We start from the raw sequence: 27,080 nt of genomic DNA on the forward strand, positions 1-27,080 counted from the left end.
CAGCATTCCCAGTTCTGCTAATGCTACCTTTCAGAGCAGCACTGATGCCCCCAGCCCCCCCCCCCCCCGTGCTCGGCTGCCCACTTTCTAGATCAGCATAGCCCAACTTTGCAAGGGGAAAAAAGGCAAAAATGGGGTACCAGTGTTGTATTTCTCTATAATTAATGCACATAAAAAGCTACATGAACTCACCCAGTGCTGAGTGAATTTCTCAAGCTCTTTATTTAGGCATTTATGTGTGGTATTTTAAAAATTATTCCATGTTGCCTTTATTTTTTAATAATAGAGTTAATACATGTATTTAAGCACAAACATTTAACAGATATAAACTTGTCATATAAGTTACAGTCCATATATACGCAAGATACCCAAGAACTAGAACATTCGTTAAAACTTGTACTGCATGATCTTCCAGAGGGTATTCTCAGACCTTGGGATTGTAACTCTTGTGGCCTTCGGGCTACAGGACCACCCCACCCTGCTCCATTGTTGAGTCTCTCCAGGTCTCTGTTCTTGAATATTCAATCTGTTTGATTATTTCACCATGCAATTTCATGTCACATTGTTTATTGTCTTACAACCTACCTGAAGTTTTGCAGAAATGTAGTATTTTTGTTGCTGTGAAATAATTGTTTGTGCTGCGTAGTTGTTTGGCTTCCCTAAGTCTCTACATCTTTTCTGAAATGTCAAGGGAGCCTGCAAGCACACAGAAGACATAGATTAATGCACGATGGAATTTGGGGACCACCTGTTTTCTGTACAGTCCACAAAATCTGCTTGTATTGACACACTGTTAAATCAATGATTTATGTAATAATGTGAAAGTTAGAGAGCTTCAAGCTGCTGATTCACTTCCCAGATAACCACAACAGCAGGGCTGGGCCAAGCTGAAGAAGGTAGAAGCCAGAAACTCCATCTGGATTCCCACGTAGATGGCAGTGACCTAAAGAGTTGAGGACCGTTGTCTTTTGCCTTCCCAGACCCATCAGCAGGGAGCTGGATTAGAAGTGGAGCAGCCAGGACTAGAACCCACATGGGATGGTGGCACCTGAGGCAGCGGCTTTATGTAGAACACCACAACTCTGGCAGAAGTCGGCCTACACGGGTGTGACCTCTGCAGTTAAACTAACCTCACTGTTGGTCTGTTGTGTTTTTTTAGGTTAGTCTCTTGGCATCGTGGAGTTGGGCGTGACAGTATGGGGAAGCAGTAGGTGGAGGAGAGTACTTGAGTGTCGTCCCCCCCTCCCCCCCGCATATGTGGAGCTCTAGATTGACTTTGCAGCTCCTGGCTTTGACTTGGCTCTAGGCTGGGGAGCAAGTGAGGAGTGAACTAGCAGAATGGAACCCCAGGTCTGTCCGTCTTCCTTTGACATAAAAATCTTTAATACTCTGGAGGGTTCTGTGGTCAGATTATGGTGTAACCAAGTATTGTAGGTGCTAGTGTCTCAACTATAATAGAGAACCTAGTAAGACTGTATACTGAATGAAAATTTAATAACTTGTTATCAGATACTTGATTCTCCTTTTCCCACCCAGCATAGTTTACTGGTTTATCAAGTAAAAAAAAAATCATCTCCATTTATTGTAGTCTTTATTAAGGGCAAGAATATTGAGATACAGATGGAGAAAGACAGCTAGCCAGTGAGTCAGAAAAATGCAGCTGCTTTGTTTAAAATTATTGTCATTTGTCACTGTGCTAAGATTTTTTTTGTAAAATACTCTTATTTTGATGATCTTGACGTGGTTGATGAGGGTTCACAGGGTCAAGGTCTACAGCAAAGTGGGTAAGACCATTGTTTCCACATTCTTTTTTCCTTCCTGTACTTGGAAGGGGAGAGACAAAGGGAGAAGCCACACCCACCCTTCCAACCATCCTAGAGTCCCCAGTATGGGCATACTCCAAAAGCAGTGCTCAAGTGGTTTTGGTAGTTCAACAATTCTGGAATTGCTGCCAATCTCGCCATTCCAGAATCCACTGGCTGACATAGTCCACCTTTGCGTCTCCACTTGCCGAGATTTTCACTGCCAGCACTTGGCTGGGATAGTTGATCAATTTGTTCTGTCCTTTGTTGTGGTACCAGGTGTTTCATGCAAGCTCCAGTGTACTGCCCTATCCTCCATGAGCACCTGGATATTTTGTCCACTGCTCTGAGCCACTGAGGAGGCTCAGCTTTGACACATGCAGTCCATGGTCAAACCATGGAACCTGCAATTCTCTTCATGGTTGGGGTTCAGCAGTTTGGGGGGATTCCCAAAGAAACTTCACCTGAAGTGCTTGCCAGACCAGATTCTTGCGTGTGCTTGCCAGTACCAAGGTCCGTCCCAGACCGTCGCCCCAATCAGCGTATGCATGTGCTGGTGGTTGCAATTGCTGGATCAGTTGTAAAATACTTCCACGAAGCATTACATTTTCTTAGGGGCAAGGAGACATTTGAGAATTGAGCAACATCCTCCTTTAGGAGCTAACAAAGGTTAGAATCACTTGTGCCAGGGACGTTGTTTTCTGCAGTTGAATCTACAGTTGTCACGGGGTGTGGAAGGTGGGAGATGCCTCCATCTAACTGCTGACGTGCTCTTCCGCAGCGCTGGGCCCAAAGGCGACAACATCTATGAGTGGCGGTCGACCATTCTGGGGCCTCCGGGATCTGTGTATGAGGGTGGTGTCTTCTTCCTTGATATCACCTTTACACCAGAATATCCCTTCAAGCCTCCAAAGGTAAGGAACGCGCCATCTATGTTCAAATTCATAAATTCCCATGAAAGAGACTAATGGAGGGTTTAATTTTTAAGCTCAAAACTGGATTGGGGGAAGGCTTTGTGGCCCAGTGGGTTAAGCTACCACCTGGGGTTGCCCACATCCCATACAGAAGTATCAGCTCTAGTCCTAGCAACTCCTTTAAAAAGTGAAAGGGCAGAATTACACAGAACTGGGGAGAAAGAGGAGTCTTCCCCTAAATGGTCCCTCCCAGACGCCAGTGTTAACGGCCCAGGGTGTGCTGAGGCTAGCTACTGAACTCAGGTCTCCATGTGGGTGGCAATGGCGCGGTCGCCTCAGCCATCAGCACTGCCTCCCAAGGTTTGCATCAGCAGGAAGCTCCAGTCAGGAGCCAGGGAGTGCATGCAGGCACTCCCCTTACCGACTTACCTAGTCTAACGGCCAAGCTCTGGGCGTTGTCACTTGGCCTCTCCTACTTGCTCCATTGTGTAAATTCTGGGTTTGGGTGAACAGTATGTTTGCAGGAGCTGGAATAAAACAAAAAGATGGCTCAGATCTTGTGCAGCGCTTTGTGAAGCTACTGTATGCTAAGCATTTTGTTTGTCCTGAAGTACTTGTTACCTGTGTACTCAAGATTTTATATTGTAATGTTAGTTTGAGGTAGTGCAGTACCATCAGCTAACACAAGAGGTCAGCAAACAATTAGCTGTTCATACTTCAAAATGCTCGCGCTTAAAACATTAAACTTGCTTAAAATGAACTTGGGAGGGTATTGAACTTTGTCAACAGACATTACTCTTACAGTGGAATTGGCAATTCCTGATAGAATCTATGAGCACTTTAAAACGTGTTATTTTTTACTTTGAGACAGATCTTCATCTGTTGGTCTGTTTCCTAAATTTGCAATGCAGCCTGGGCTTTTTTGGCCTGCCTGAGCCAGGAATCAAACTCCCTCTGGCCTCTGACGTGGGTGGCGTGTGTCGTAGGAAGCCAAGGGGCCAGACTAGAGCCAGGCACTCCAGGACAGGCATCCCAGGCGACAGTGCCACCTGCCCCACTGAGCAGTGGTTTCGAATCAGTGTTAACTCTTCAGTCATTTGAAAATTTAGTGACAAGTTGTTGCATCTTGTTGGACTACCTTTCTTTCTTTTTAAGGTTACATTTCGGACAAGAATCTACCATTGTAATATTAACAGCCAAGGAGTTATTTGCTTGGACATATTGAAAGATAATTGGAGTCCAGCACTGACCATTTCTAAAGTCCTCCTCTCCATCTGCTCGCTTCTTACAGACTGTAATCCTGGTAAGGTTAATAAGCCTCATTTGTTTTTCCGCATCTGAAAAATACTTGCTTTCCACAGCAAATAAGAGTTTCAAATTACAAAAATGAATTTGCCTTTCAGATAAAAATTCTATTTAAGTCCTGCCCATGATTTGGCATAGGTAGTGAGTCTCCCATCAGGCAGTGTGTTCTAGGAACAGGGTAGCCAACATTTTCACACATGCTCCCTCCTGCTGTTGTCCCCACACAGTTCTCTTAAGCCAGTGCCATGTGCATGCTTCCACCTGCCAGCAGCTGTTCTAACCTCCCCGCTCAGAAATCGCCCCAGACCCGATGTCTGAGGAAGAACTCGATTTTGAAATAGAATTTCTTTGCTGAAATATTCAGTGGGTACTGAATTGAGGTTTCCCTTCCAAAAAGTTTTTCCTAGATTCCCAGTATAAATGTAAAGCTTGTAAATTCCAAAGAAACACTATTCTTAATTGAGAACTAGGTTTTGCGGTGGCAGCCTGGCTTTCTAGCTAAATGGTGTGCCCTGCCAGAGAACCAGTCCAGTTCACACTGCCACCACTGCCGCAGGACTCGGGTGCTGGGAATGCAGCCGACACACAGTAGTCGGGAATTTGAACATTCCGGTTTGTGCTGAGCCCAACCTCTCACATTAAGAGCAGAGAAACTTACTGGGTGATGGTGGTGGCTGAGAGAGTAACGGAATCAACCAGGAAACAGTCGGACCGGTACTAGAGCTCAGGTGTCCGCCTGGGGACGCCTCCTTCCCCTTCCATGCGGTGTCCTGTCAAGTCTGGAAGGAAGACCAGGCTGGCAGTGCAGTGGCATTGCACTTGGCCGTGCACGGCTAGGTTTTCTTCAAAGTAATGCACATTTTTCTCTTGCAGCCGACCCTCTGGTGGGCAGCATTGCCACTCAGTACATGACCAACAGAGCAGAGCATGACCGGATGGCCCGACAGTGGACCAAGAGATACGCTACATGAACTGGGCTTTCATTCTTACGTTATTCGTCTGTCACGAGAGAGAGCTGCTTATGATTTTGAAGGGGTAGGGGAGGGTGGGAGTTGGTAAAGAGTAGGGTATTTCTATAACAGATATTATTCAGTCTTATTTCCTAAGATTTTGTTGTAACTTAAGGTATCTTGCTACAGTAGACAGAATTGGTAATAGCGACTTTTAAAATTGTCATTAGTTCTGCAGTATTAGCCGAGATGTAGAAAAGAATGTACATCTAGACATTTGGGTTTGGTTGCTGGTAGTCTGTAAAACAGCTTAATTTTGTGCAGGTTACACCCATGGCCATTGATGTAAAGTCCCTCTATGGTCTCATATGTTTTTGTTTTTAAAAAAAATTGGAATTTCTTTCCTCTTCTTGGAACAGAATATTGATATTTAACAGAGTTTTTAGAGACTGTCATCTCATATATATAAAATGGACATGTGGCTATAAGACATCATATAGGAAATGAGTAGTTAATGTATTTTATTTTATATGCCAATCTACTTTGTGAAAAGATTAAAAGTTTGAATCAGGACTTAGGAAAACCTGTAGTGAAATACCTTAAGCTGTTACTGTAAAGCGTGGCTAGAAGTTTCTCAGTGGATTGGTTTATGTTGTGGACTACTTAAGTCCTTGTTTGTTACTGTGCTAATAAACGATATTAAAACCACCACCTGATGCTGCCGGGCTTGTATTTTACATCTAACGATATTTAAGTAGGTATCGCTTACTTAGGTTTGTACAACAGAGTAAATGTTGATGTCTTAGAGAAGGTTGCCTGACTGAAGTTTTCAGAGACCAAGTCTACTGCATCTTTTTAAACCCATTTTCTAACTTAGTGGAAGCAAGTATGTGGGAAGTGGGTTCCGTCACAAGGACAGGCAGGTGGGCATCACCTCAGAGGACAGTCTGCTGGTATCGAAGGCTCCCTCCAGTCGGCAGGGCGCTGCTGGGTCTCTCCCAGAGAAGCCTAGCCAGGGCACCAACACAGGTCTAAGACGGGCCCAGTGGGAGAACACCACACTGTAAAAGATGAGTAGAGGAGGCAGGAGTGTGCCTTCATCACTGACTGATGACTTTCTGACCAAAATAAAGGTGTTTGTGCTGAGAAAGCTTAAGGAATGACACAGTACCTGACTCACCATCTTGCACACGCAGCAGCTCCTGGCTGTCACTCACGCACTGGGGCCTCCCAAAGCACTGCAGTTGTTTTCACACATCGTTATTTCAGATTTTACAGTTACAGCAAATAGTTAACCACGTCTGCATCTGAAACCACTAAGTAACTTGTTTCCTTTTGTGTTATTTTGTCAACTTGCTGCAGTTAGCCATGTTGTTAGGGTATTAGTAAAATCTTCAAGGACTGTAGCGTTTTCTTCTGGAAAATGGCATCTTGATGCTGTGAGGCGGTTAGCCATCTTAAGAGGAAGCAAGAAGTTTCGCCTTCTGGTTTACAAAGGGGTCTGAAAAAGGAAGTAGACACCGTGATGAACTGTTTCAGACTATGTACCGCCGCCAAGTCATGCTAGCCATAATCTAAGTAACACTAAATGAGGAGATAAAATGTAACTTGGACACCCAGATTGTTCACCGCTGCTGGTCCAATTCTGATACACAAACTCTGATTTTTATATTCCTGGACAACACATGACTGATGAACTTTTGAGAAACAAAGTGTGACTGAACTAAGAAGTCCACAGAGGGAGCCGCGTTGCGGCAAACTGCCGGCAGTGCCCGCATCCCCCATCCACCCCTCCGCCACCTGCTTAAGAAGAACAGTACAAGTGTTTGGGTGCCCGCCATCTATGTCACAGACCTGACTCCCGGCTGCTGCAGCCATTTGGGGAGTGAGTCAGCAGGTGAACTACCCATCTCTGTCCCTCCACCTTTTAAATAAATCTTTTTTTTTTTTTTTTTTTTTATGAAGCCACACAGGAGTTTGGCAGCTTCTGAAACAGGGTTGGATAGGAATTAGTGTATTTGCATACTACTCAGACTTTTTTGTTTTGACAAGGCAATAGATGTAACAGGTGCTGGCTTCAGAGACAAGTTTTATAAATCAAGAAAGAAAATTCTGGATCGGGCAATAATAAACTTATTTTGACTAAGTTAATCATAACCTAAAATGTATTACATTATTTCCCCAGGGGTTTCCCAGGGACCACAAATGCATGCCAATAACCTGTTTTACATGTCAGTCTCACAGACTTGGAAGGAAGGACACTTACCTACTGGCAGATTACCAGGGGACTGGTGACTTGTGGTTCTTACAAGTTGCCTCTGTTGTTCCACCCCGAGGAAAGCCTGACTTTGGGGCTGGGAGAGCTTGCTGGCCGGCAGCCTGCAGGATTCAGCAAGTGTCCTGTGGTCCGTGGCAGTCCCCTCCCACGGGCTCACTTTGTTGCGTTTGGCCGACTGCTGTGCCACCTCAGCATCCACTTGTCTCTGCTCCAGTAGATCTTGTTTCTTAACAACTACTGCTACCTGAGGAGAAATGGATGGAAAACATCCCACTGGCATTTTGCCAACCACAGTTCCTATGCAAAATCGAGGAATGAGGAAGCTGGTTCTCAAACTGCTGCACAAAACGGGTTTTCAGATGGCACTGGAATAAGAGACAGACTCTCTTCCCCCAACACATTACTGTGAAAATTGCATGTGCTGTACTAACAGTGGTGAATGGAGAGTCTTGGGCAATTAACACCTAAGATAAGAGCAATGATTCTGGGGGAGCTGTGATTGAGGCCTTAGGACTTCAGAAATCAAACTCCTGGCACTGAAACTTCTGGATCCTCTAAAGACTAAGCTCCATAAATATATAAACATTTCGGTGTTCACATAATTCCCAGTTCTAGAAAAATGCCTGTTAAATATGTGTTGAACGTATAGGCACAGACCAATGGGAATGTTTAAGGACTGGGATGGGGACAGAGTTGTCAGAGAGCTCCTGAGGAGAAACCCAAGGGGACAAGCTGGTGCTGCCATGCCTCTAGCGGCCTTTAAGCCAAGGCTGGCTGCATGTACCCTCCAGGGCAAGATCAAAGAGGGGCCTCTGGGTGGTTGGTGCCCAGTGCTTGGCCTCTCTTCCAGCAGGAGCTATGCCCTCAAGTTCTTGTGTCACCAAACTTTCATCTCCATCTGTGCTCCCTGACTTCGCCTCCTCCCCTTCCCCAATTACATAAACTTAACACCTGCTCCTCCTGCTCCTGTTTCCTGCCTGGCCAAGTCCCAGTTGTTGCAAATATTTAGGGAGTAAACCAGCAAATTAACTGTCTGCTGGTTCCCTCTAATGCTGCCTTTCAAAAAACGATTTTAAAAAGTGACAGTCACTACAGTAGCCAGACAAAATAGAATGGTGACGATGACAACAAAAAGGTAACTGTGAAGTAGGGCTGGTGTTGTGGTATACTGCGTAAAGCCGCTCTCTGAGATACCAGTATCCCATATGGGCACCAACTGAAATCCTGACTGTTCCATTTCTTAAGATTAGTTATTGGAGAGGCAGATTTACAGAGAGAAAGACCCTCTGTCCACTGGTTCACTCCTTATGGCTTTGCTGAGCCTATCTGAAGCTGGGAGCTTCTTCCAGGTCTCCCACTCAGGTGCAGGTTCCCAAGACTTTGGGCCATCCTCTACTACTGTCCCAGACCAGGAGCAGGGAGCTGGGTGGGAAGCAGAGCAGCCAGGGCATAAACCAGTGCCCATATGGTTTATGGTGGATGAAAGGCAAGGATTTAGCTACTAAGCTATCATCACACCAGGCCTGACTGCTCCATTTTTGATCCAGCTCCCCATGAATGCTCCCGAGAAACCAGCAGCAGATGGCCCAAGTGCTTGAGCTCCTGTACCCACACGGAGAACTCACATAAAACTCCCGGCTCCTGGCTGCAACATCTTCCGGCCCTAGCTGTTGCAGCCATTCGGTGAATAAGAGGCATATGTTCTCCCCCCCATCCCTCTCCGACTCTTTCACTCTGTCTTCCCTCCCTTCCTTTTTCTCTCCCTCTCCCTTCCCTTCCTCCCCTCTTCCTACTGTCTTTCAAATAAATTTTGAAAATAAGTCTGTGAAGACAGAATGGATATGATTTGGTTGCAGAATTGCTTGTGGGCGAAGAGAAATTAATACATGAAGTGGGTTCAAATCCTGTTTAACTCCTACCAGCTTTGGACATAAGTAATGGACCCACTACTTCTCTCTGCTACCTCTGTGATCTTGTGACTTATGCAAGCCTAAGATTCTGTTTCTATAAACAAGCAATGCCACCTCCCTCAATGTGGCTCCTGTGAAGACTGAAGTGAACTCTTTAAGCACAGTGCCTGGTACACAGGAAGCCACGGACAGAAACATGGCAGTGTTAGCAGTGGCTGCTTGGGGAAGTAAACCAGTGGATGGAAGATCTTCCTTTCTGTCTCTCTTCCTTTCTGTATGTCTGACTTTCAAATAAAAATTAAACCATTTTTAAAAATTTTTTTTAAAAGTACTTGGACGATGAAATAGAAATACAGCACCCCTTATGCAATGAGACCAACAGCATCTTAGAGCAAACATGATGATGCAGGAGGGACCAGCACAGTGGCACAGTGCAATCCACCGCCCCACACCACCGGCATCCCATATGGACACTGGTTCATGTCCGTGCTGCCCTACTTCTGATCCACCTCCCCACATAGGCCTGGGGAAGCAGCAGAGGATCCCTCAAGTTCTTGGACTCCTATACTCATAGGAGATCTGAAAGAAGCTCCTGGCTCCCGGCTTCATATCAGCTCAGTTCCAGCTGATGCAGTCATTTGGGGCGTGAACCAGCAGCTGGAAGATCTTTGTCTTTTCTTCTCTCTGTAAATCTGCCTTTCCAATAAAAATATTTTAAAATGTTATAGTGATAAATAGAGAATACAATTTAATAGTTTTTAAACAGTGAAACAACCCAAAGTCCAGGATATAATTTAGATAGTATTCTAAGTCCTAATGTCACGTTTTAAACATCATACCTACTTCCTTTTTGTCTTTGAACTTTCTTTAGAAGCTCCACTCTTGACACTGTACATAAGAATAAAGCCATCAGCAAATGAAAAACAATGCCTGGGCAGCTCCACGCCTCCCTGGAGGCCTGTGGTGTCACACAGGTGTAACTGCTCCTTCACTCCCTGAATGTTCCCACGGAAGCCTGCGCACTTCTTCCATTGTTTCACAGGCTTCCATCCCTGGAATTTTAAGAAGGCATCCTTTTGGGGTGAGCCTGTGTTGTTTAGTATTTTGCTCCTCTTCAGAAGTTGGCTTTCTGGGTTTCTTATTTACCACCCACAATAATCACATTTCCATTTTACCAAATTCTTATGGCTATTATTAATACTATATTTCCTCTATCACAGCCAAGGACAATAATACTATTATTAATACTAAAATACTAAATGAACAAAACTTTTTTAAGGTTTATTTAATCTTATTTAAAAGGCAGATTTGCAAAGGGAAAGAGAGACAGAGAGAAAGAGATCTTCCATTGGCTGGCTCACTCCCCAACTGGCCACAATGGCTGGAGCTGAGCCGAAGTCAGGAGCCAGGAGCTTCTCCGGGTCTCTCATGTGGGTGCAGGGTCCCAAGGCTATGAGCCATCCTCAACTACTTTCCCAAGCTGGATAAAAAGTGAGGACCCTGGGATTAGAACCCAAGGACTTGAGGGATCCTCTTCTGCTTTCCCAGGTCATAAGCAGGGAGCTGGATCAAAAGCAGAGCAGCTGGGACACGAACTAGTGCACTGTGGGATGCCAGTGTTGCAAGGCAGAGGATTAGCCTGCCAGCCCCCAAAATGCTTTTAAAAACATTCTTTTGTCATAAAAATAAAAGCAGTAACAAATTTGGCAATCTGATTTATTATTACATTCTTTTAAAATAACTGTAATAGAAATTAACATCTAGATTACAGAACTAAAGGGTGCTTGCTTTAAAAAGGAAAGCTTTTCTTTCCCTCTATCATAGCCAAGAACAGAATCTGGAAGAAATATACAGAACAACCCATATTTCCAGAACCAAATGAAGCAACTAAAGATACAAATCCAGTCTAGGTTTGAGCACCATGTTGGCACTTGCTGTGAATGTCCTGCGAGCACTTCACGCTAACCCCTCTTGTCCTCCCTCCCCACCCTTTCCCTTGTCCTCGGTCCTTCCTGCATCACTCCTCAGAGTCCTGCCTGGACAAGGAAGCAGGACAGTTACACCGGCCGCTGCACTGCTGAAGCTGCCAGGCAGTCATCGCCCTCCATTCCCCTTGGCTCACTGTCTAAACTTATGCAGCAGTTCAGGGCGCACCTAGCAAACACGTCCTTCAAATGCTACTGAAAGGTGCACTGTGTGGGCCCTGCTGCTGCTGTGCCTTGTACAGGCTGTGCCATTTATACTCCAGTCTTCTCACAGCTCTCCCTCTCCAACTTGAAAGCCAGGACTGCATTCCATCTATGCAGATATAAGGACTAACAGACTGACTGACAGACACAGAAGATGCTCAGTCAACATTTGCTAAATGAGTGAGTTCATACCTCATGTCTCATTTTTAGTCACCGTGGTTAAAAAAAAAATTATCTGAAAGGCAGAGAGCCACCTCCCACCCACTGATTCAATCCCCAAATGTCTGCCACAGCTTGGGCCAAGCTGAGAGCAGGAACTGAAGACTCACAATCCATGGATCCAAGCACTTGAACTGCCTCCTAGGGTGCACATTAACTAGAAGCAAAGCCAGGGCTCAAACCCAGGCGTCTGAACATCTCCGGCAGGATCTTCACTGCTCTGTCACATGGCCACCATCAGTTCCCTTCCTGCCCGGGATCTTTCAAAACTACATTTTACAATCACTTGGTTCATTTGTGCAACTACTTTAAACGCCTTGACCGAAAGAAACCATTCTGTGTGCACAGCAACTATTCAATAATCCTTTGTTGACAAAGGAATTAAGAAAACTAGCACTTTAAATTTTAATGAGCAGTGCAGAAGCATACAAGGTAGATAGATGTGCTATGGTCCCAGTAACCTCCTTCATATCTAAATCTGAGCTATATCCACAGGCAAAGTCATATGGGGAGCATACTAAACCCAAAGCAAAATCACACTGTTACAATCCTAAGCAATCTAGATACTATGGAATGATCTGTTCTGGATGCCTTTCATGACATGTCCTTAAGTATTAGATTTGAAAGGATAATCACATCATAATATATAGATTGGATCATGAGAAACCAAAGACTTACTTTCACTAGCATACCTCTTTATATGATGTGTTCAGTGTTTAGTCAAGGAAGATTATTCTCAAATCTGATTACGTGTGAGTGTGTCATCTTGTCATTAAATTAAGCCTGGAAGAAATTCAAGGCTATTCTAGTAAGACAAACGTTTGGGGATTTGATTTACAAGGAATTTAAAAGCAAAAAATACTAAGACTTTCCTTATGTTCTAGCCACCAAAACCCAGTGTGGTGACCTGACCCCACCCCGCCCTGTAAGAGTAGACCCTTGGCTGTCGGCTCCTCCACACGTCAGCGGACGTCTCCCCTCTCTTCTCTCCCCAGCAAGGATTGTGACCCCGCAGTAACAGCTGGTGAGCACGTGCATGCCTACACACAGAGTGCTGCATTCCCTCAGTTCTCTGCTCACAAAACCCTGGCAGGCAGGCACGCCTTTATCCCCGTGCAGCGACGAAGTCCTAAATGCAGGCTTCTCAACAAATGCCCCGGCCAGCTCCTCTCAGCGACACTCAATGCTGGAGCCCTGTCCTATGCTTACAGCTCCCAATTAGCTTCTCAATCTGTTCTTAATTTACCAGACACCTGAGCAAAACAAGAGGCCAAGCCCCTGAGAGCAGGCTGGGTGTTGGCCATGACAGGTAAGACACTTCTTGGGATACCCATCTCAGAGTCCCTGGTTCAAGCCTGGGTCTGCATCCAATTCCAGTTTCTTCTTAGCCCTGAGCCTCTTAGCTCCCCTAAGAAGGTCAGGTAGGGTTCCAGTAAACCTGGCTTCAGGCTAATTTAGCCCCAGTTGTTTAAATCATTTGAGAAGTAAACCAGTGGGTGGTAGATCTGCCTTCTCTACCTTCCAATAAAAGTACATTGAAAATTTTTTGAGAGTGGGCCTGCTGCCTAGTGGCTAAAGTCCTCACCTTGCAGGTGCCAGGATCTCACATGTGCACTGGTTTGTGTTCTGGCTGCTCTATTTCCCTTCTAGCTCCCTGCTTGTGGCCTGGTAAAAGCAACTGAGGACAGCCTTGAGACCTTACACCCAAGTGTGAGACATGGAACAAGCTTCTGACTCCTGGCTTTGGATTGGTTTAGCTCTGGCCGTTAGGACCACTTGGGGAGTTAATCAGTGAATGGAAGATCTTTCTCTCCTCTCAGTATATCTGACTTTCCAATACAAATAAAGTCTTAGAAAACTTTTTAAGAGAACATCTCAGCAGAAACTACACAAACACAAAGCAGAACACACTTCCTGGTAGTATATGAAGAGATAAGAGAGAATAACTCTAGAAGGGCAGTAGATTAATGGATTAAAAAAACAGAAGGGCAGGAAAACAAAATGAGGAAATCTCACAAGAAGCGAGACGAAAGCACTGAGACGAGAGAGGGCTGATTCATGACGTCCCACATCCAAAAAGAGTCGCAGGAAAAGAAAACAGAGACATGATCATGAGTTAAATAATCCAGAATCAGCCAACAGGCATTGAGGTGTCGAAAGGGCCCAATGACTGGCAAAGTGGCTTATCACGCTAAGCCTCTGCCTGCACCTCCTGACATCCCATATGGGCACGAGTTCACGTCTCACCTGCTCCACTTCCCACCCAGCATCCTGCGACTGCACCCGAGAGAGACCCGGAGGAGCTCCTGGCTCCAGAACTCTGGCCACTGTGGACACTGGGGAACACACAGCACTCACTCGATCTCTCTGACTTTCAAGCAAAATGAGAGAGAGAGAGGACCCTCTGACTTTCTATACAAAGGATGAAAACAGCCCTTTTTAGGACACAACACTGTAATTCTGAAATTTCAGAACATGCTTCATTGTCCATCTGTGCTGCCACAATAAAAACACTGCGACCCAGGTCATCTGTAAATGACAGAACTTCTCGGTTCTGGAGTCCAAGGTGGCGGCAGAATTTGGTGTCAGCTGTGGACTCAATTCCAAGATAACACTTTGGTGCTGCCTTCCTGGCAGAGTCAAATACCCTCACACACCGAGAGGTGGGGAGGCCAGCAGACTGCTCCCTTCAACTGCTCCTGGCGACTGCAAACTCCTTTGTAAGGGTGCTAATCCTATTAACAGGGGCACAACTCCCACAACTTAATCACCTCCCAAACACCACACATCTTAACATTATTGCACTGAGGACTAATTTAAAAAAAAAAAAGATTTATGTATTTATCTTCGAAAGGCAGAGAAGAGGAGGCACAGAAAGATCTGTCTGCTGACTCGCTCCTCAAGCAGCTGCAATGACCAGAGCTGAGCTTATCTGAAGCCAGGAGCCAGGCACTTCTTCCAGATCTCCCACATGGATGCAGGGTCCCAAGGCTCTGGGTCATACTCTACCGACTCTACCATTTTCTCAGGCAACAAGCAGAGAGCTAGAAGGGAAGTGGAGAAGCCGGGATATGAACCAGTATCCACACGAGATCCTGTCACTTAATTTTTTTTAAAGATTTATTTATTTATTGGAAAGTCAGATATACAGAGAGGAGGAGAGACAGAGAGGAAGATCTTTTGTCCGATGATTTACTCCCCAGGCGGCCACAATAGCTGGAGCTGAGCCGATCCAAAGCCAGAAGCTAGGAGCTTCTTCCAGGTCTCTCACAGAGGTGCAGCTTCCAAGGCTTTGGGCCATCCTTGACTGTTTTCCCAGGCCACAAGCAGGGAGCTGGATGGAAAATGGAGCTACTGGGATTAGAACCAGTGCCCATATGGGATCCCTGCAGTTCAAGGTGATGATTTAGCCACTAGGCTATGCTGCCGGGCCCCCTGGCACTTAATTTTAACATTAGTTGTGAAGGGGACACTCAAACCTCAACTGGGAACAAAAAGGAGAACCTGCAAAAGCTTCCATATATTCAGTAACCAGGACCCCAAACCCTTGGGGGTGAAGCAGAGGCTCAACCGGCTAGACCCCGTGTCACACCAGCATCTACTATAGGTGCCTGCTCTAGCGCTCACTGCTCCAGGTGCAGTCCAACTTCCTGCTTATGGCCTGGAAAGCAGCAGAGAACAGTAAGCCAAGTCCTTGAGCCAAGACAGCAGCAAAAACCCCTGCAGACAGGTACAGGAATGACGTGGAGTGTGTATACCAAACCCCCTTACCCGGGGGGGGGCACCACTTGAGGGTGGAGCCCACACTGGGGTGTCAGAGCACCTGCAGAAATGGCAACCTAGCCACGTGCCAAGGTCAGGGAGAACTCACACCCCACTCTCTCCAGGGGACTTCCCGTAATCTGATGCCATGAATGTGTATAACTGGTCCAACCAGGAAATTACCACTGACTTAGGATCTTGCGGGCTCTATCAAACAACAGTCTAGGTTGGCCCTTGACCTAGATTCTAGCAGGTTCTGGCAAGAAAGTCAGTCCATATTCTGCATTGAACTAGTCTAGATTGTAGAGCAAAGAGAGAACTGGGCATGAAACAGGAATAACAATGATGTGAGAATGACACAGCTTAAAGACAGCTGCTGCCTCCCCAGCCCTAGGTGCTCCGGGAGCCAAGAGCTGCAGCGAGCCTGAGCAGGCTGCGGTGCTGCCAACAGCCAGGAGCACCCTAGATGAAGGGAGGTGGCTGGGGTGGCACCAGCTGTGAAAGCCATGGAGTGAGCACAGCATGGGAGCACAAGGCTGGGACTCACTGAAAGGAGCGGTACAAATGCCCAGCCATCATCCCAGGTCACCAGGCACTGAACAAGAACAGAAAAGATTGCCCACAGATCTGTAATCAACACACTTTATAGAGAAAATCTGCGTGGACCTGGTGCAGTAGCCTAGCGGCTAAAGTCCTTGTCTAATACGCACTAGGATTTCATATGGGTGCCAGTTCTCATCCTGGTAGCCCTACTTCCCATCCAGCTCCCTGCTTGTGGCCTGGGAAGGCAGCTGACGACAGCCCAAAGTCTTGGGACCCTGTACCCACTTGGGAGACCCACAAGAGCTCCTGGCTCCTGGCTTCGGAATGGCTCACCTCCAGTCATTGTGGTCCCTTGTGGAATGAACCAGAGGACAGAAGACCTTCCTCTCTGTCTCTCCTCTTCTCTGTGTATCTGACTTTCCAATAAAAATAAACAAGAACAAAAACATTGGAAGTATCACAACATCAGACATAGATACAAATGACATAATCAAAATATTCTGCTACTGGCACAAAAACAGACATGAAGATCAATGGACCAAAACAGAAATCACAGAAATGAACCCACACATACACAATCAATTATATACATATAATTCTTATTGGAAAGGCAGATACACAGAGAAGAGGAGACACAGAAAGATCTTCCACCTACTGGTTTACTCCCCAAGCAGTTGTAACGGCCAGAGCTGAGCCAATCCAAAACCAGGTGCCAGGAGTTTGTTCCGGGTCTCCCACATGGACGCCATTCTCTGTTGCTTTCCCAGGCCACAAGCTGGGATCTGCATGGGAAGTGGAGCTGCCAGGATACAAACTGGTGCCCATATGGGATCCTGGTAGATACAAGGCAAGAATTTAGCCACTAGACTATTGCACTGGGCCCAGGTATTTTTTCAAAAGATGACATTCAAATAGACATGGAATTTAATAGATACACAAAAAAATTCTTAGACTCTGTAGCCATCAGGGGATTAAATGCAAACAACAACCACAATGAGGTTCTACCTGACATCAGTGAAAACCACTATCATATAGAAATCAGAAAACAGTAACTGTTAGTGAGGCTGTGGGCGAAAGGCACCCTAGCCCGTTGGTGGTAATGTGAACCTTCACAGTTATCATGAAAGACAGAATGGAGATTCCTCAGATACACAAACAGATCCAACATCCAATCCACCAGCCCGCTCCTGGGAGTTTATCCAAATGAAATGAAATAGGCATAAGAGTTATCCATACCTCCATGCTTATAGCAGTGCAACTCACATTAGCTATGACAAAACGAAGACCTGTCACTTTGCCTTTCACCTAAGTAAAAAATAAATTTTTAAAAAAGGAAAAACAGGAAAGCAATGGCTATTCAGGGTTTTTGAATTTTTTTCAAACATCAATAAAAGTGGACTATCATTTCTGAAAAATAACAGCATTTGTTGTCAATGATAAGTCTTGGGTGTTTAACCAAAAATTAGCATTGTATTCATTATTATGAATTTTGGTAGCTTTCCAATGCTAATGAGACTGGTGGTGATATTAACATTATTTGAAAGACCTGCTTACCAATATTTTCATAATGAACAATTCATGATGTTCAAACACATGGTTGGGCAGAAGACCCATTTAAAGTGCACGGCAGATGGGCAAAATCCAAATGTAACAGAATAAAACACTCATGGATAGAGTTTCAGATTTCACATGGTCATAATCTTTAAGCAACCACTGTTTACTGAATTCCAATGGAATACCAAAGAAAAATATTCACAATTGTCCGAACAAGTTTCAAAGCACTCTTCGTATCTTTTAAGATCTTTTTTTTTTAATTATTATTTTTGACCAGAAACACAGACTGACAGAGAAAAGGAGATACAGAAAGATCTCCCATCTGCTGGCTCACTCCCCAAGTGGCTGCAATAGCCAGGACTGAGCCAATCTGAAGCCAGAAGCCAGGAGCTTCCTCTGGGTATCCCACATGGGTGCAGGGTCCTCGACTGCTTTCCCAGGACACAAGAAGGGGGCTGGATGGGAAGTGGAGCAGTCAGGACACAAACAGGTACCTACATGGGATCCTGGTGCATGCAAGGTGAGAACTCTACTAGGCTACTGCGCCGGGCCACTCCTTATAGTTTTTCCAACAATATATCTGTGTGAATTGGATTGTCTTCATATATTTCAACTAAAACAATGTATCACTACAGAATAAAAACAAGGCAATTACACATGACGTAGCTATTTTCAGTTAGTCTGGACACTGAATTTTTAAAAATGTAAATCAATATCAAGTTTCTCACTAATACTGTATTTTGAAAGTATAATTATTTCCTCATAAAAATATGACTTTTAGCATGCAGTAAGTTTGTCACTGTTGCTTTGAAGTAAGTTTTAAAGCTTCTGTTTTAATTTCCAATAAAGCAAATTATCAAAAGCTCTAACCAAATACATAAGAACTGTTTAAAGAGGGTAAAGGGATTCTCCTATCAAATAGCTTAAGAACTTGTGGTATAGGCGTAATAATAATCACAAACAAAAGTACCGAACAAAAATGCTAAATATTACTTTGGGAAGCCAAAAAGAAGCAGGGCTCATCAAAACTGTTAAAGCAATCTGTCTCAAGGTACAGGGGTAACATGTGAAGGCCATTTCATTCTAACTCAGAATGTCCGACTTCCTTGTCAAACTGTGACCTTGGAGCCAACGATGCTATTTCACAAATAACTACTGGGCTCCAAGAATGGATACATGGACATAGTCTAGTTCTCAAAATTAGGTCATAATACACCAAATAGCAGGGCTTTTTTTTTTTTTCTCTATTTCTATACTGTAAACAGCGGTACTGGAAAGTCACGTTTGAAGCAAGACCATTCACCATAATCTAAGTCAGTGGTTCTACGACTCCTAGAGCCATTCTGTTAACACACAGGAACTGCATGCATACAACACACACATGCATGTTTGCACACACAGTCATTCTTGTTGTATCTGTTCTAACTTACAGCAAACATTGTTGGATTGCAACAACATGAAGCTATCTTTTTCTCCTTCCTTTTCTTCTGAGTTTCTGCTAACTTCTTTTCTAACCTTCAACCCCTCTGAATTACACCTCATTTTTGTATCTCATTATGCATCTTCAGTTGAGTTTAACTGACAAAAAAGCTCTAGCAACTTCCCAGAGCCTTGAGAGAACCTAGAGGAAATGACCTTACCTACAATATTGTTCCCATTGAGAAGCTGCTCCAAAAAATTGTAGCTTTTCTCCCAGATTACAATCCGCAAACCACAACCTTGCATCTCTTTCCCCTGTTCTCTTAGATCGCTGTAGAGAGGATGGAGGTTCTTTAAACCGTGTGTGCTATTTTACTTGAAAAGCAGAAGGACAAAGCCACAGAGATGCAGGAACATCTGCCTTCTGCCGCTCTGCTCCATAAACACCTGCAATATTTGGACTGGACCAGACCCAAGTCAGGATCCCGAACCCAACCCAAGAATCTGGACCCAACTTCTTGAGCTAGTATTTGGAGTGTGCCAGCAAGAAGCTGGGATCAGAAGCAGCACCAGGATTAGAACCCACACAGTAAAATTTAGGATATGGGTGTTCCAAATGGTGTCCTGTTGTGCCAAACAGGTACCCCTAAACTGTATACCACTGACATCAACCTTTTTTCATATTTAAATCTCAGCTGTAATACACAGAGGAAACTTTCAAATATTTAAACAAAACAAAACAAAACAGCGTAACTAGAGGCCAGTGTGGGAAGCAGCACACTAACCCTCCACCTATGGCATCTACATTCCAGATGGGTCCTGGATCATGTCCCAGTTGTGCCACTTCCTATCCAGCTCCCTGATGGTCTGGGAAAGTAGCAGAGGACAGCTCATGTCCTTGGGAATCCTGCTCCCAGGTGGCAGACCCAGCGGAAGCTCTTGGCTCCTGGCTGCAGACTAGCCCAGCTCTGAGGCTTGTTATCATGATATGGGGAGTGATCTTTTCCCTCTAATTCTTTCAATAAATCAATCTTTTAAAAGGACAATTTAGAGGGCCTGGTGCAGTAGCGTAGGGGCTAAAAGTCCTCGCCTTGAACACACCGGGATCCTATATGGGTGCTGGTTTAATACAATGACCCTGGCTAAACAGGACAGCACAAGTCTGTCAGAAACAGCTCCAACAAGAAAACCCAAATAAGCACTGCATCACCGGGGATGCTCATGGACTTGAATGGGACCGAACAGCAGACACCTGTGTCCTTGTGCAACACTGCTGCCTTATACATTCTGCAAACAGTAAGCTACAAGTGAACTTTCCTTAGATTCGTTTTCAAAATATGTATTTTCGGGCCCAGCAGCGTGGCCTAGTGGCTAAAGTCCTCGCCTTGAACTGCCGGGATCCCATATGGGTGCCGGTTCTAATCCCGGCAACTCCACTTCCCATCCAGCTCCCTGCTTGTGGCCTGGGAAAGCAGTCGAGGACGGCCCAAAGCTTTGGGACCCTGCACCTGTGTGGGAGACCTGGAAGAAGTTCCTGGATCCTGGCTTTGGATCGGCATAGCACCAGCCGTTGCGCTCACTTGGGGAGTGAATCATCGGATGGGAGATCTTCCTCTCTGTCTCTCCTCCTCTCTGTATATCTATCTGACTTTCCAATAAATAAATAAATAAAAATCCCATTTTCCCAGATCTGTGATAACTAATAAATACAAAAGAATGTAATTGTTATGAAATTAACATCCTGGGATTTAACTACTGGTTACAGCCTCTCTCCATTCCTGAGAACAGTAGGGTTTTTTCTTCTTCTATTTGCTACAAAGAGTTAAGCCAAGTCAAATGAAAATATGCCATTGCTGGGCCCGGCGCGGTGGCGCAAGTGGTTAAGTCCTCACCTTGCACGCCCGGGATCCCATATGGGCGCCGGTTCTAATCCCAGCAGCCCCGCTTCCCTTCCAGCTCCCTGCCTGTGGCCTGGGAAAGCAGTTGAGGACAGCCCAAAGCCTTGGGACCCTGCACCCGCGTGGGAGACCCTGAAGAGGCTCCTGGCTTCGGATCGGCATAGTATCGACCCGTTGCGCTCACTTGGGGAGTGAATCATCGGACGGAAGATCTTCCTCTCTGTCTCTCCTCTCTGTATATCCGCCTTTCCAATAAAAAATAATAAAAATAAATCTTTCAAAAAATGTAGTTAAAAAAAAAAGAAAATATGCCATTGTAAAATTAGGGCGGAAAAAAAGGGGGAGATGAGGGAGTGAGACGAGGCATCACTGCATTTCTAAATCTGTATTATGGAGTATGTGAAATGTATTCACTTTTTATAAGTAAAACTTATAAACTGAACTCTTGAAAAAATTAATATCTAATGTAACACAAACTTACACGATACTGATACATATTATAGGAAATGCTACATATAGATGCATCATTGGCTCATGCTTACATACACTGGACTTTGTAAAAACTACTAAAACCTGGTTTCTGAGCATAGTATTTCATAATTCCAAAATATAAGACACACACCTAATGTCCTTTCAAACACACAAAGGTCATTTGAGCATTGTAGCAGCCTGGCCTCGAGTCTAGTTCCTGGAGCTTAAGGCGCTCAGTGTCAATGGGCGACTTTTAGTCTCCTTCCAACACTGTCATGGAACTGGTTATCCAGAAAATTCATCAATACTGGGGTTAGCATAACGAGCACTGTGACTATTTACTTCTGTCACAGCCCCTACTCTAAGAAACTGTTGGACAACTAAATTTGATCCGTGATCAATAAACCTCATATGATGTAAATGACTAAGCCAATGTGCTTAACAGGCAAGCCCAATGCCGGCTTAAATGCAATCTGCTTTGCTTTCCAGGATAATCAATAAAGCTGCTGAAGAAATACATGACTCACGCCATCCTTCGAAAAACACTGAGCTTTGTCAACATTCTCTAAAGAGCTGTCAGACACAGCTTCCCCAAGCTGTCAGTGCTTCTGTTCACTTATTTTTATGAGTAAAACTGTTTTTTTTTATTCAACCAAATGCTGAAATCCATCACAGGGGAGGAGTTATAAAGAACTAGCATCACATGGATAGAACTTCTATCTCATGTGTTACCTACTTCAATATTATGCATGGCATGCACTACTTCGGCTTACCCGGAGACAGTATCTTACATACTAAAGGTACATTAAAAGGGCTCTACAAACATTTCAACAGAATGCAGTAAGTAGATTCTAGCTCACCAAATATTTACTGAGGCCTACCATAGAGCCCGGCGTCAGGAATAAACAAATGAGCAAAACCCAACACGATCCCCACTGCTCAAAAACCTCAATCAACTAGAAATAAAACTGATCAACTACCGATGATTTTTAATCATCCAACCGTGTAGCCCATCACCCTCAATTCCTTTCTCTCAACCTCCCCGTCTGCTCCATCAGTGAGTTATGAAATATATCCAGGGCTGTCCACCTCCCATGCCATCACTTCCTAAGTGTTCTGAGGACTGGTTTCTCACACAGACGTCTGTAACCTAACCTCTGGGTGTATGTTTCTTTACACAGGAGCAGGAATTTCACAGGTGTGATGGATCAACAACTTTTGAGAGTTTTCTGGATGATTTGGTGGGCTCAATGTAATCACAGCATCATTAAAGCAGTACCAGCTGCAGAGGAGAGCCATGAGTGAAGCTGTTACACTGTTGCAAGGTAGGAAGTCCACAGCCAAGGAAAACTGGCTGGAAACTAGAAAGGGCCGTGAGGCATTCTCCCCTAGTGCCTCCAGCTGTGTAGACCTCTTCATTTCAGCCTCCAGCAGTTAGTGACCTGCAGACTTTACATGAACTCGTTAAGGAGATGGCCAGCCAGGAAACCTGCAGTAATTCCTTAACACCACAATGAGAAATTAACACAGCCTCTTAGCTGGGATCTCTGCTTCCATCTTTTTTTGTTAGCCTCAAAGCAACAAATTCAAGTTGTCTTTCTAAAATGTGCCCCAGGCGAAGTCACCATTCAGCTCAAAACCTCCCAGTGGTTTTCATTCCGAGGTAATGTGAAATCCAACACCCACCGAGGAACTTTCACCTCGCTGCCATGCTTCCCTGCTGCTCCTGTGGGTTCTGACTTAGTCTCCCAACCCCAAGCTTAGACCTTGAGGCCTTTGCCTGAATGGTATTTGCTCAGGTAAAGCTGCCCTGGGACCGACACCGCAGCACAGAGGATTAAGCCATCACCCGCAACGCGGCCATCTCCTAGCAAAGACTCAGTTCCAGTTCTGGCTGCTTCACTTTCCATCTAGCTGCCGGGTAATGCACCTGGGAGGGCAGAGGAGCACGCCCCAAACGCTGAACCACTGCCCTACTTGTGGGAGACCCAGCTGGAGTTCCAGGCACCTTGCTTCCACCTAAGTTGGCCATTTGGTGTTATGAGTCAGAGATGGAAGCTCTCTTTCCTTCTCTCTCTCCTCTCTGCCTTTTAAGCAAATAAAACCTAAAACAAGGTAAACTTTCCCAGAACATTCCATCCAAAATTGCAGCCTGTGCCAGGTGTGCTGAGAGGTTTAAACAGGTGCGGCAGTTCACTGGCGGAGCTTTGGCCCACACCTGAAGCTCTCCCACGGCCGCTACCTTGACCAAACGCTCCGGCCGTGCAGAGTCTGTCCCCTCAACATTTCTCCTTAGCACTTAAGTCTGAACACGACACAACAGCTTACTGCCCTTTGCACAAAGCCTGGAAGTTCTGTCTGGTTCGCTGCTGCGTGTGGGACAGCGCAGGGCATTTAGGCACTTTAACCGTGGGCTTCGTGCGCCCAGGCTCCACGTGCGGACTCTTAACAAGGGATCTACAAAAGGAAAATATACAGTACCGGGAGGAGGAAAAAAAAAAAAACCGAAAAACCACCGACGCAGAGTCTCTTTAACGCTGGCCACATTCAAACATAGGATGTGGAAGGAGGTTAAAACCACACGCCAATGAACAAAAGTGAAAATATCCTCAAGACGCATCGAAGTCAGCCAACTTTTTCTCCCTAAAGAACCCGGCACGCTGCCCTTTCTTCCTGAAAAGCGCGCGTCCCTGCCAAACACGTCCTGGAAAAATAAATATTCTGCTGAAAAACGGTGCTGCCCACGTTCGCAATCCTGAGCACGGGAAGACACCCGCAGCAAGCCCGCTCCCCCTCGACCGAACGCGTCTGGACCGGGGCCCGCGGGGACCTGAGAGAGCAGCAGGTGGAAGCGCCCCGCAGCGGCTCCGCAGGTGAGCAGTCACCTGAGCCGCCGGCTTTCCCGTCCCCGACTTGCCTGCTCGGAGAGACCCCGACGTGCGCTCCGGGGGAGACCGCGCCAACTCCGAGCCGCCCGCCTCGAAGGTTCTAATTCCACAGAGCAGGGGGCGGGACAATAGAGAAGGCGGGGCCCAATCGATGCAGAACCCCGCCTCCCGGGCTCGAGGCTGGAACTACATGTCCCATGAGGCTCTGCACAGGCTCCGGTTTCCACCGGAAGGAGGATCTCCGAAGTAGGGGAGGAGCCCAAAAGGATTGTGGGAGAAAGGCTTCTTCCTTTCCGTCGGCCGGCAGCCATCAGGTAAGGCTGGGTTGGGGCTCTTCGCTTTTGCATCCGTCGCGCATCTCCCTTTGCCTCAGCCATCCAAGCTTGGGGACCCTGCGTCCTCCGAGCTTCTCTTTTCTGCTGTGCGCCTGGAGTTGGGTCTGGATGTGGAGCAGCAGGGATGTGGGGAGGCGGCGGCCTTCCGGGCGTGCGAGAGGAAAAATGTGATGGCGGCGCGAATTCAAGCTGGGCCCGAAGCTTGCAGGAAGCGCGGGGAATGAAGAACGGGAGCCGAGAGCGAGCATGGCTGCTGGGGTGGGGGCAGGCGCTTTGTCCCGGAGGGGTCGTTGGCGGCGGCGGCGGCACCTTGCGTGGCTGGGCCGTGCGGGGGACGCGGCCCTGGGCGCCGTCTCCTTCCCTCGTCCAGCTCCGCGTCCGCATCTGGCCCCGTCTGTCCCTCGCGGGGGTCCTCGCCGGGGTGGAGGTCGGGGCTGGTCCTCGCTCTGTCGGGGCCGACCATCTTAGGGTGGCTGGTGGAGACCCAGCAAGATGGACGGACGGGTAGGGAGGGACTCCGGTCATTGTCTCCCGTCTCAGGTGAGCCAGGATGGGTGCCTACAAGTACATCCAGGAGCTGTGGAGGAAGAAGCAGTCGGACGTGATGCGCTTCCTGCTGCGGGTCCGCTGCTGGCAGTACCGCCAGCTCTCGGCGCTGCACCGGGCGCCCCGGCCCACGCGGCCCGACAAGGCGCGCAGGCTGGGCTACAAGGCCAAGCAAGGTGCGTGCAGGGCTCGGGGAGGTGACCGGGAAGTGGCCGTGGGCAGATTGCAAGTCGCACCTCGCCGTGTGGTCAACGTTTAAAAAAAAAAAAACCAAACCACTTGGCTCTCATCGGGTGCGTCGGATTTCCCTTGCCATCTCTCCGTGTTGACAAGACACTTTTAGTAAAGTTTACTGTACTTTGTGTGTGTAGGTTATGTCATCTACAGGATTCGTGTGCGCCGCGGTGGCCGCAAGCGCCCCGTGCCTAAGGGTGCGACCTACGGCAAGCCCGTCCATCATGGTGTTAACCAGCTCAAGTTTGCACGGAGCCTGCAGTCTGTGGCCGAGGTGAGGAGTTTGGGAGCGGGGGGCGGTGAGTGGGGCGGGAGGCCAGCTGCGACTCTTGGGTCTGTGGGAGTTGTAATGGTCGTGATTTGTTGTTAAAGAAGGCCTTTGTTACTGGGTGCTTTATGACATGGAGTGTTGAAATGGAAGCTTTGAAAAGGCAGTCAGTTTCAACCTGAGTACCACGCCCCAAGAGTGCAGGAGATGCGTTATATCGGGTTGCAGGTCTTCTGGGTTCCTAAGCTCCCTTCTCTAGAAGGGGTCAAACTAAGATCTGTCGTCTTTATCAGAATGTTCATTATTGAAGAGATGAGAAGCTGAAGTGCTATGGCCTGCAAAGCACCTCAGAAGAGCTTGTGGCCCTCTCAGTGGTGTTAGGGAAAAGACAGAATTCTGTTGGCCACATACTAACGTGTGTTTTCGCAGAATGGATGTGTTATTCTGAGTATGTTACGTGAGTCAGCCTCCTAGCTTTGTAAAATGCTTACCCCTTAGATCCTGAATAGATCCTTAAGTAAGTAACCTCGGCCTGTGGTGTAAGGGGGAACTGGCTGCTGGAGTTTGCTGAAGGCTGACGTGGGCCTTTTTTGCTGTTCTAGGAACGAGCGGGGCGTCACTGCGGGGCTCTGCGAGTCCTGAACTCTTACTGGGTTGGTGAAGATTCCACATACAAGTTTTTTGAGGTGATCCTCATTGATCCATTCCACAAAGCTATCAGAAGAAACCCTGACACCCAATGGATCACCAAGCCCGTCCACAAGCACAGGGAGATGCGTGGGCTGACTTCTGCAGGCCGCAAGAGTCGTGGCCTTGGCAAGGGCCACAAGTTCCACCACACAATTGGTGGTTCTCGCCGTGCAGCCTGGAGAAGGCGTAACACACTCCAGCTGCACCGCTACCGCTAACACCAGTCATGTTTGTAAACCTCGTACCTAATAAACCATTTAGGACAGTCATGTCTGCTTAAAGGTGTTGTTTGTTAAAACTAGTCTGCAGGTACTTCATGGATGCTTTGTCAAATTATGAAACGTAAAAGTGCAATATTGTTGAAAGATCTAAGTGGTGTTTCTTGTTCTAATAAGATGCTTTGTCTTAGTTTTATTAGGGAGTTTCTTCAGTTGTTGAAAACATGCTGTTTGGTATAGTAGGTGTGAACTGTTCAAAAGGGGCTTGCTGAAGCCAGCCATGTAGATTGTCTCATGCATGTGATATGATCTTCCGGGAATTGGTTTAGCAAGGACAAACAATTGGATTTATGTGGGAAATTATAGGCTGGGAGTGTCCTGACTGCGGTGACCATGTTCGGTTTTCTAGATCTGCTCCAGTGTTAAATGTTTGAAGTTTGTGCCTCTTGAAAACTGTTTGCCCCAACGCCATCATTTTTACAAGCACCGAATAAAATTTAAGAAATTAGTCAAATGAAATTAGGTTATCCCAAACTGTTGATGTGCATTCCATGATACCATGAAAGCTCTTTCAGTTCTAGAGCTCTGGTTTTGTGTGTTGTGTGTGCACTGGAATGTCTTCATGGGGATTGAAACAGGTTACATCTTCAAAGGTTCACTGGGTGGTGATGAGCGTTAAAGTGGGAA

At 46.3% G+C, this 27,080-nt stretch overlaps 3 protein-coding genes across 5 annotated transcripts in view; 2 read left to right on the top strand and 1 right to left on the bottom strand.

The window, feature by feature from the left end:
* UBE2E1 (ubiquitin conjugating enzyme E2 E1) overlaps positions 1-5,679 on the top strand; it is a 57,277-nt gene extending 51,598 nt beyond the window's left edge. For both annotated transcript variants that reach the window (XM_040963591.1, XM_040963597.1), the window contains 3 exons: positions 2,584-2,716; positions 3,872-4,019; positions 4,895-5,679. In XM_040963591.1, the coding sequence (XP_040819525.1) occupies positions 2,584-2,716; positions 3,872-4,019; positions 4,895-4,992 (379 nt within the window). In that variant the 3' untranslated portion in view covers positions 4,993-5,679. The remainder of the gene's footprint in view (positions 1-2,583; positions 2,717-3,871; positions 4,020-4,894) is intronic.
* On the bottom strand, positions 234-21,746 carry NKIRAS1 (NFKB inhibitor interacting Ras like 1). Its single transcript, XM_041003875.1, is given in 11 exon segments — positions 234-696; positions 3,146-3,243; positions 4,680-4,800; positions 6,152-6,472; positions 7,238-7,493; positions 10,003-10,037; positions 10,040-10,158; positions 10,160-10,211; positions 19,067-19,100; positions 19,103-19,160; positions 21,742-21,746. Coding segments are annotated over 8 exon segments (603 nt in total). The 3' UTR covers positions 234-696; positions 3,146-3,243; positions 4,680-4,800; positions 6,152-6,428.
* Positions 21,747-24,361: 2,615 nt separating this feature from the next.
* Positions 24,362-26,444, top strand: RPL15 (ribosomal protein L15). 2 transcript variants are annotated; one of them, XM_040963599.1, is made up of 4 exons: positions 24,362-24,416; positions 24,978-25,159; positions 25,355-25,491; positions 26,088-26,444. In XM_040963599.1, the coding sequence occupies exons 2-4, from the start codon at positions 24,988-24,990 to the stop codon at positions 26,391-26,393; spliced, it is 615 nt and encodes a 204-aa protein (XP_040819533.1). In that variant the 5' UTR covers positions 24,362-24,416; positions 24,978-24,987; the 3' UTR covers positions 26,394-26,444. The 2 variants fall into 2 exon arrangements, with proteins under 2 accessions (XP_040819533.1, XP_040819537.1); XM_040963603.1 differs by having other exon boundaries at positions 24,388-24,421; positions 24,983-25,159.
* The last annotated feature ends 636 nt before the right edge of the window (positions 26,445-27,080 follow it).

Source organism: Ochotona curzoniae, unplaced genomic scaffold (assembly GCF_017591425.1).
Source record: "Ochotona curzoniae isolate NIBS_2020 unplaced genomic scaffold, NIBS_Ocur_1.0 contig_1302, whole genome shotgun sequence".
In the NCBI taxonomy this organism is placed as follows: domain Eukaryota; kingdom Metazoa; phylum Chordata; class Mammalia; order Lagomorpha; family Ochotonidae; genus Ochotona; species Ochotona curzoniae.

What these genes read in the sequence shown, in the direction of transcription:
- RPL15 (XM_040963599.1), top strand. Translation starts at nt 24,988, where the DNA reads ATGGGTGCCTACAAGTACATCCAGGAGCTGTGGAGGAAGAAGCAGTCG. An exon ending in GGGCTACAAGGCCAAGCAAG is followed by an intron (nt 25,160 to 25,354) that starts GTGCGTGCAGGG and finishes TTGTGTGTGTAG; the next exon opens with GTTATGTCATCTACAGGATT. An exon ending in GCCTGCAGTCTGTGGCCGAG is followed by an intron (nt 25,492 to 26,087) that starts GTGAGGAGTTTG and finishes TTGCTGTTCTAG; the next exon opens with GAACGAGCGGGGCGTCACTG.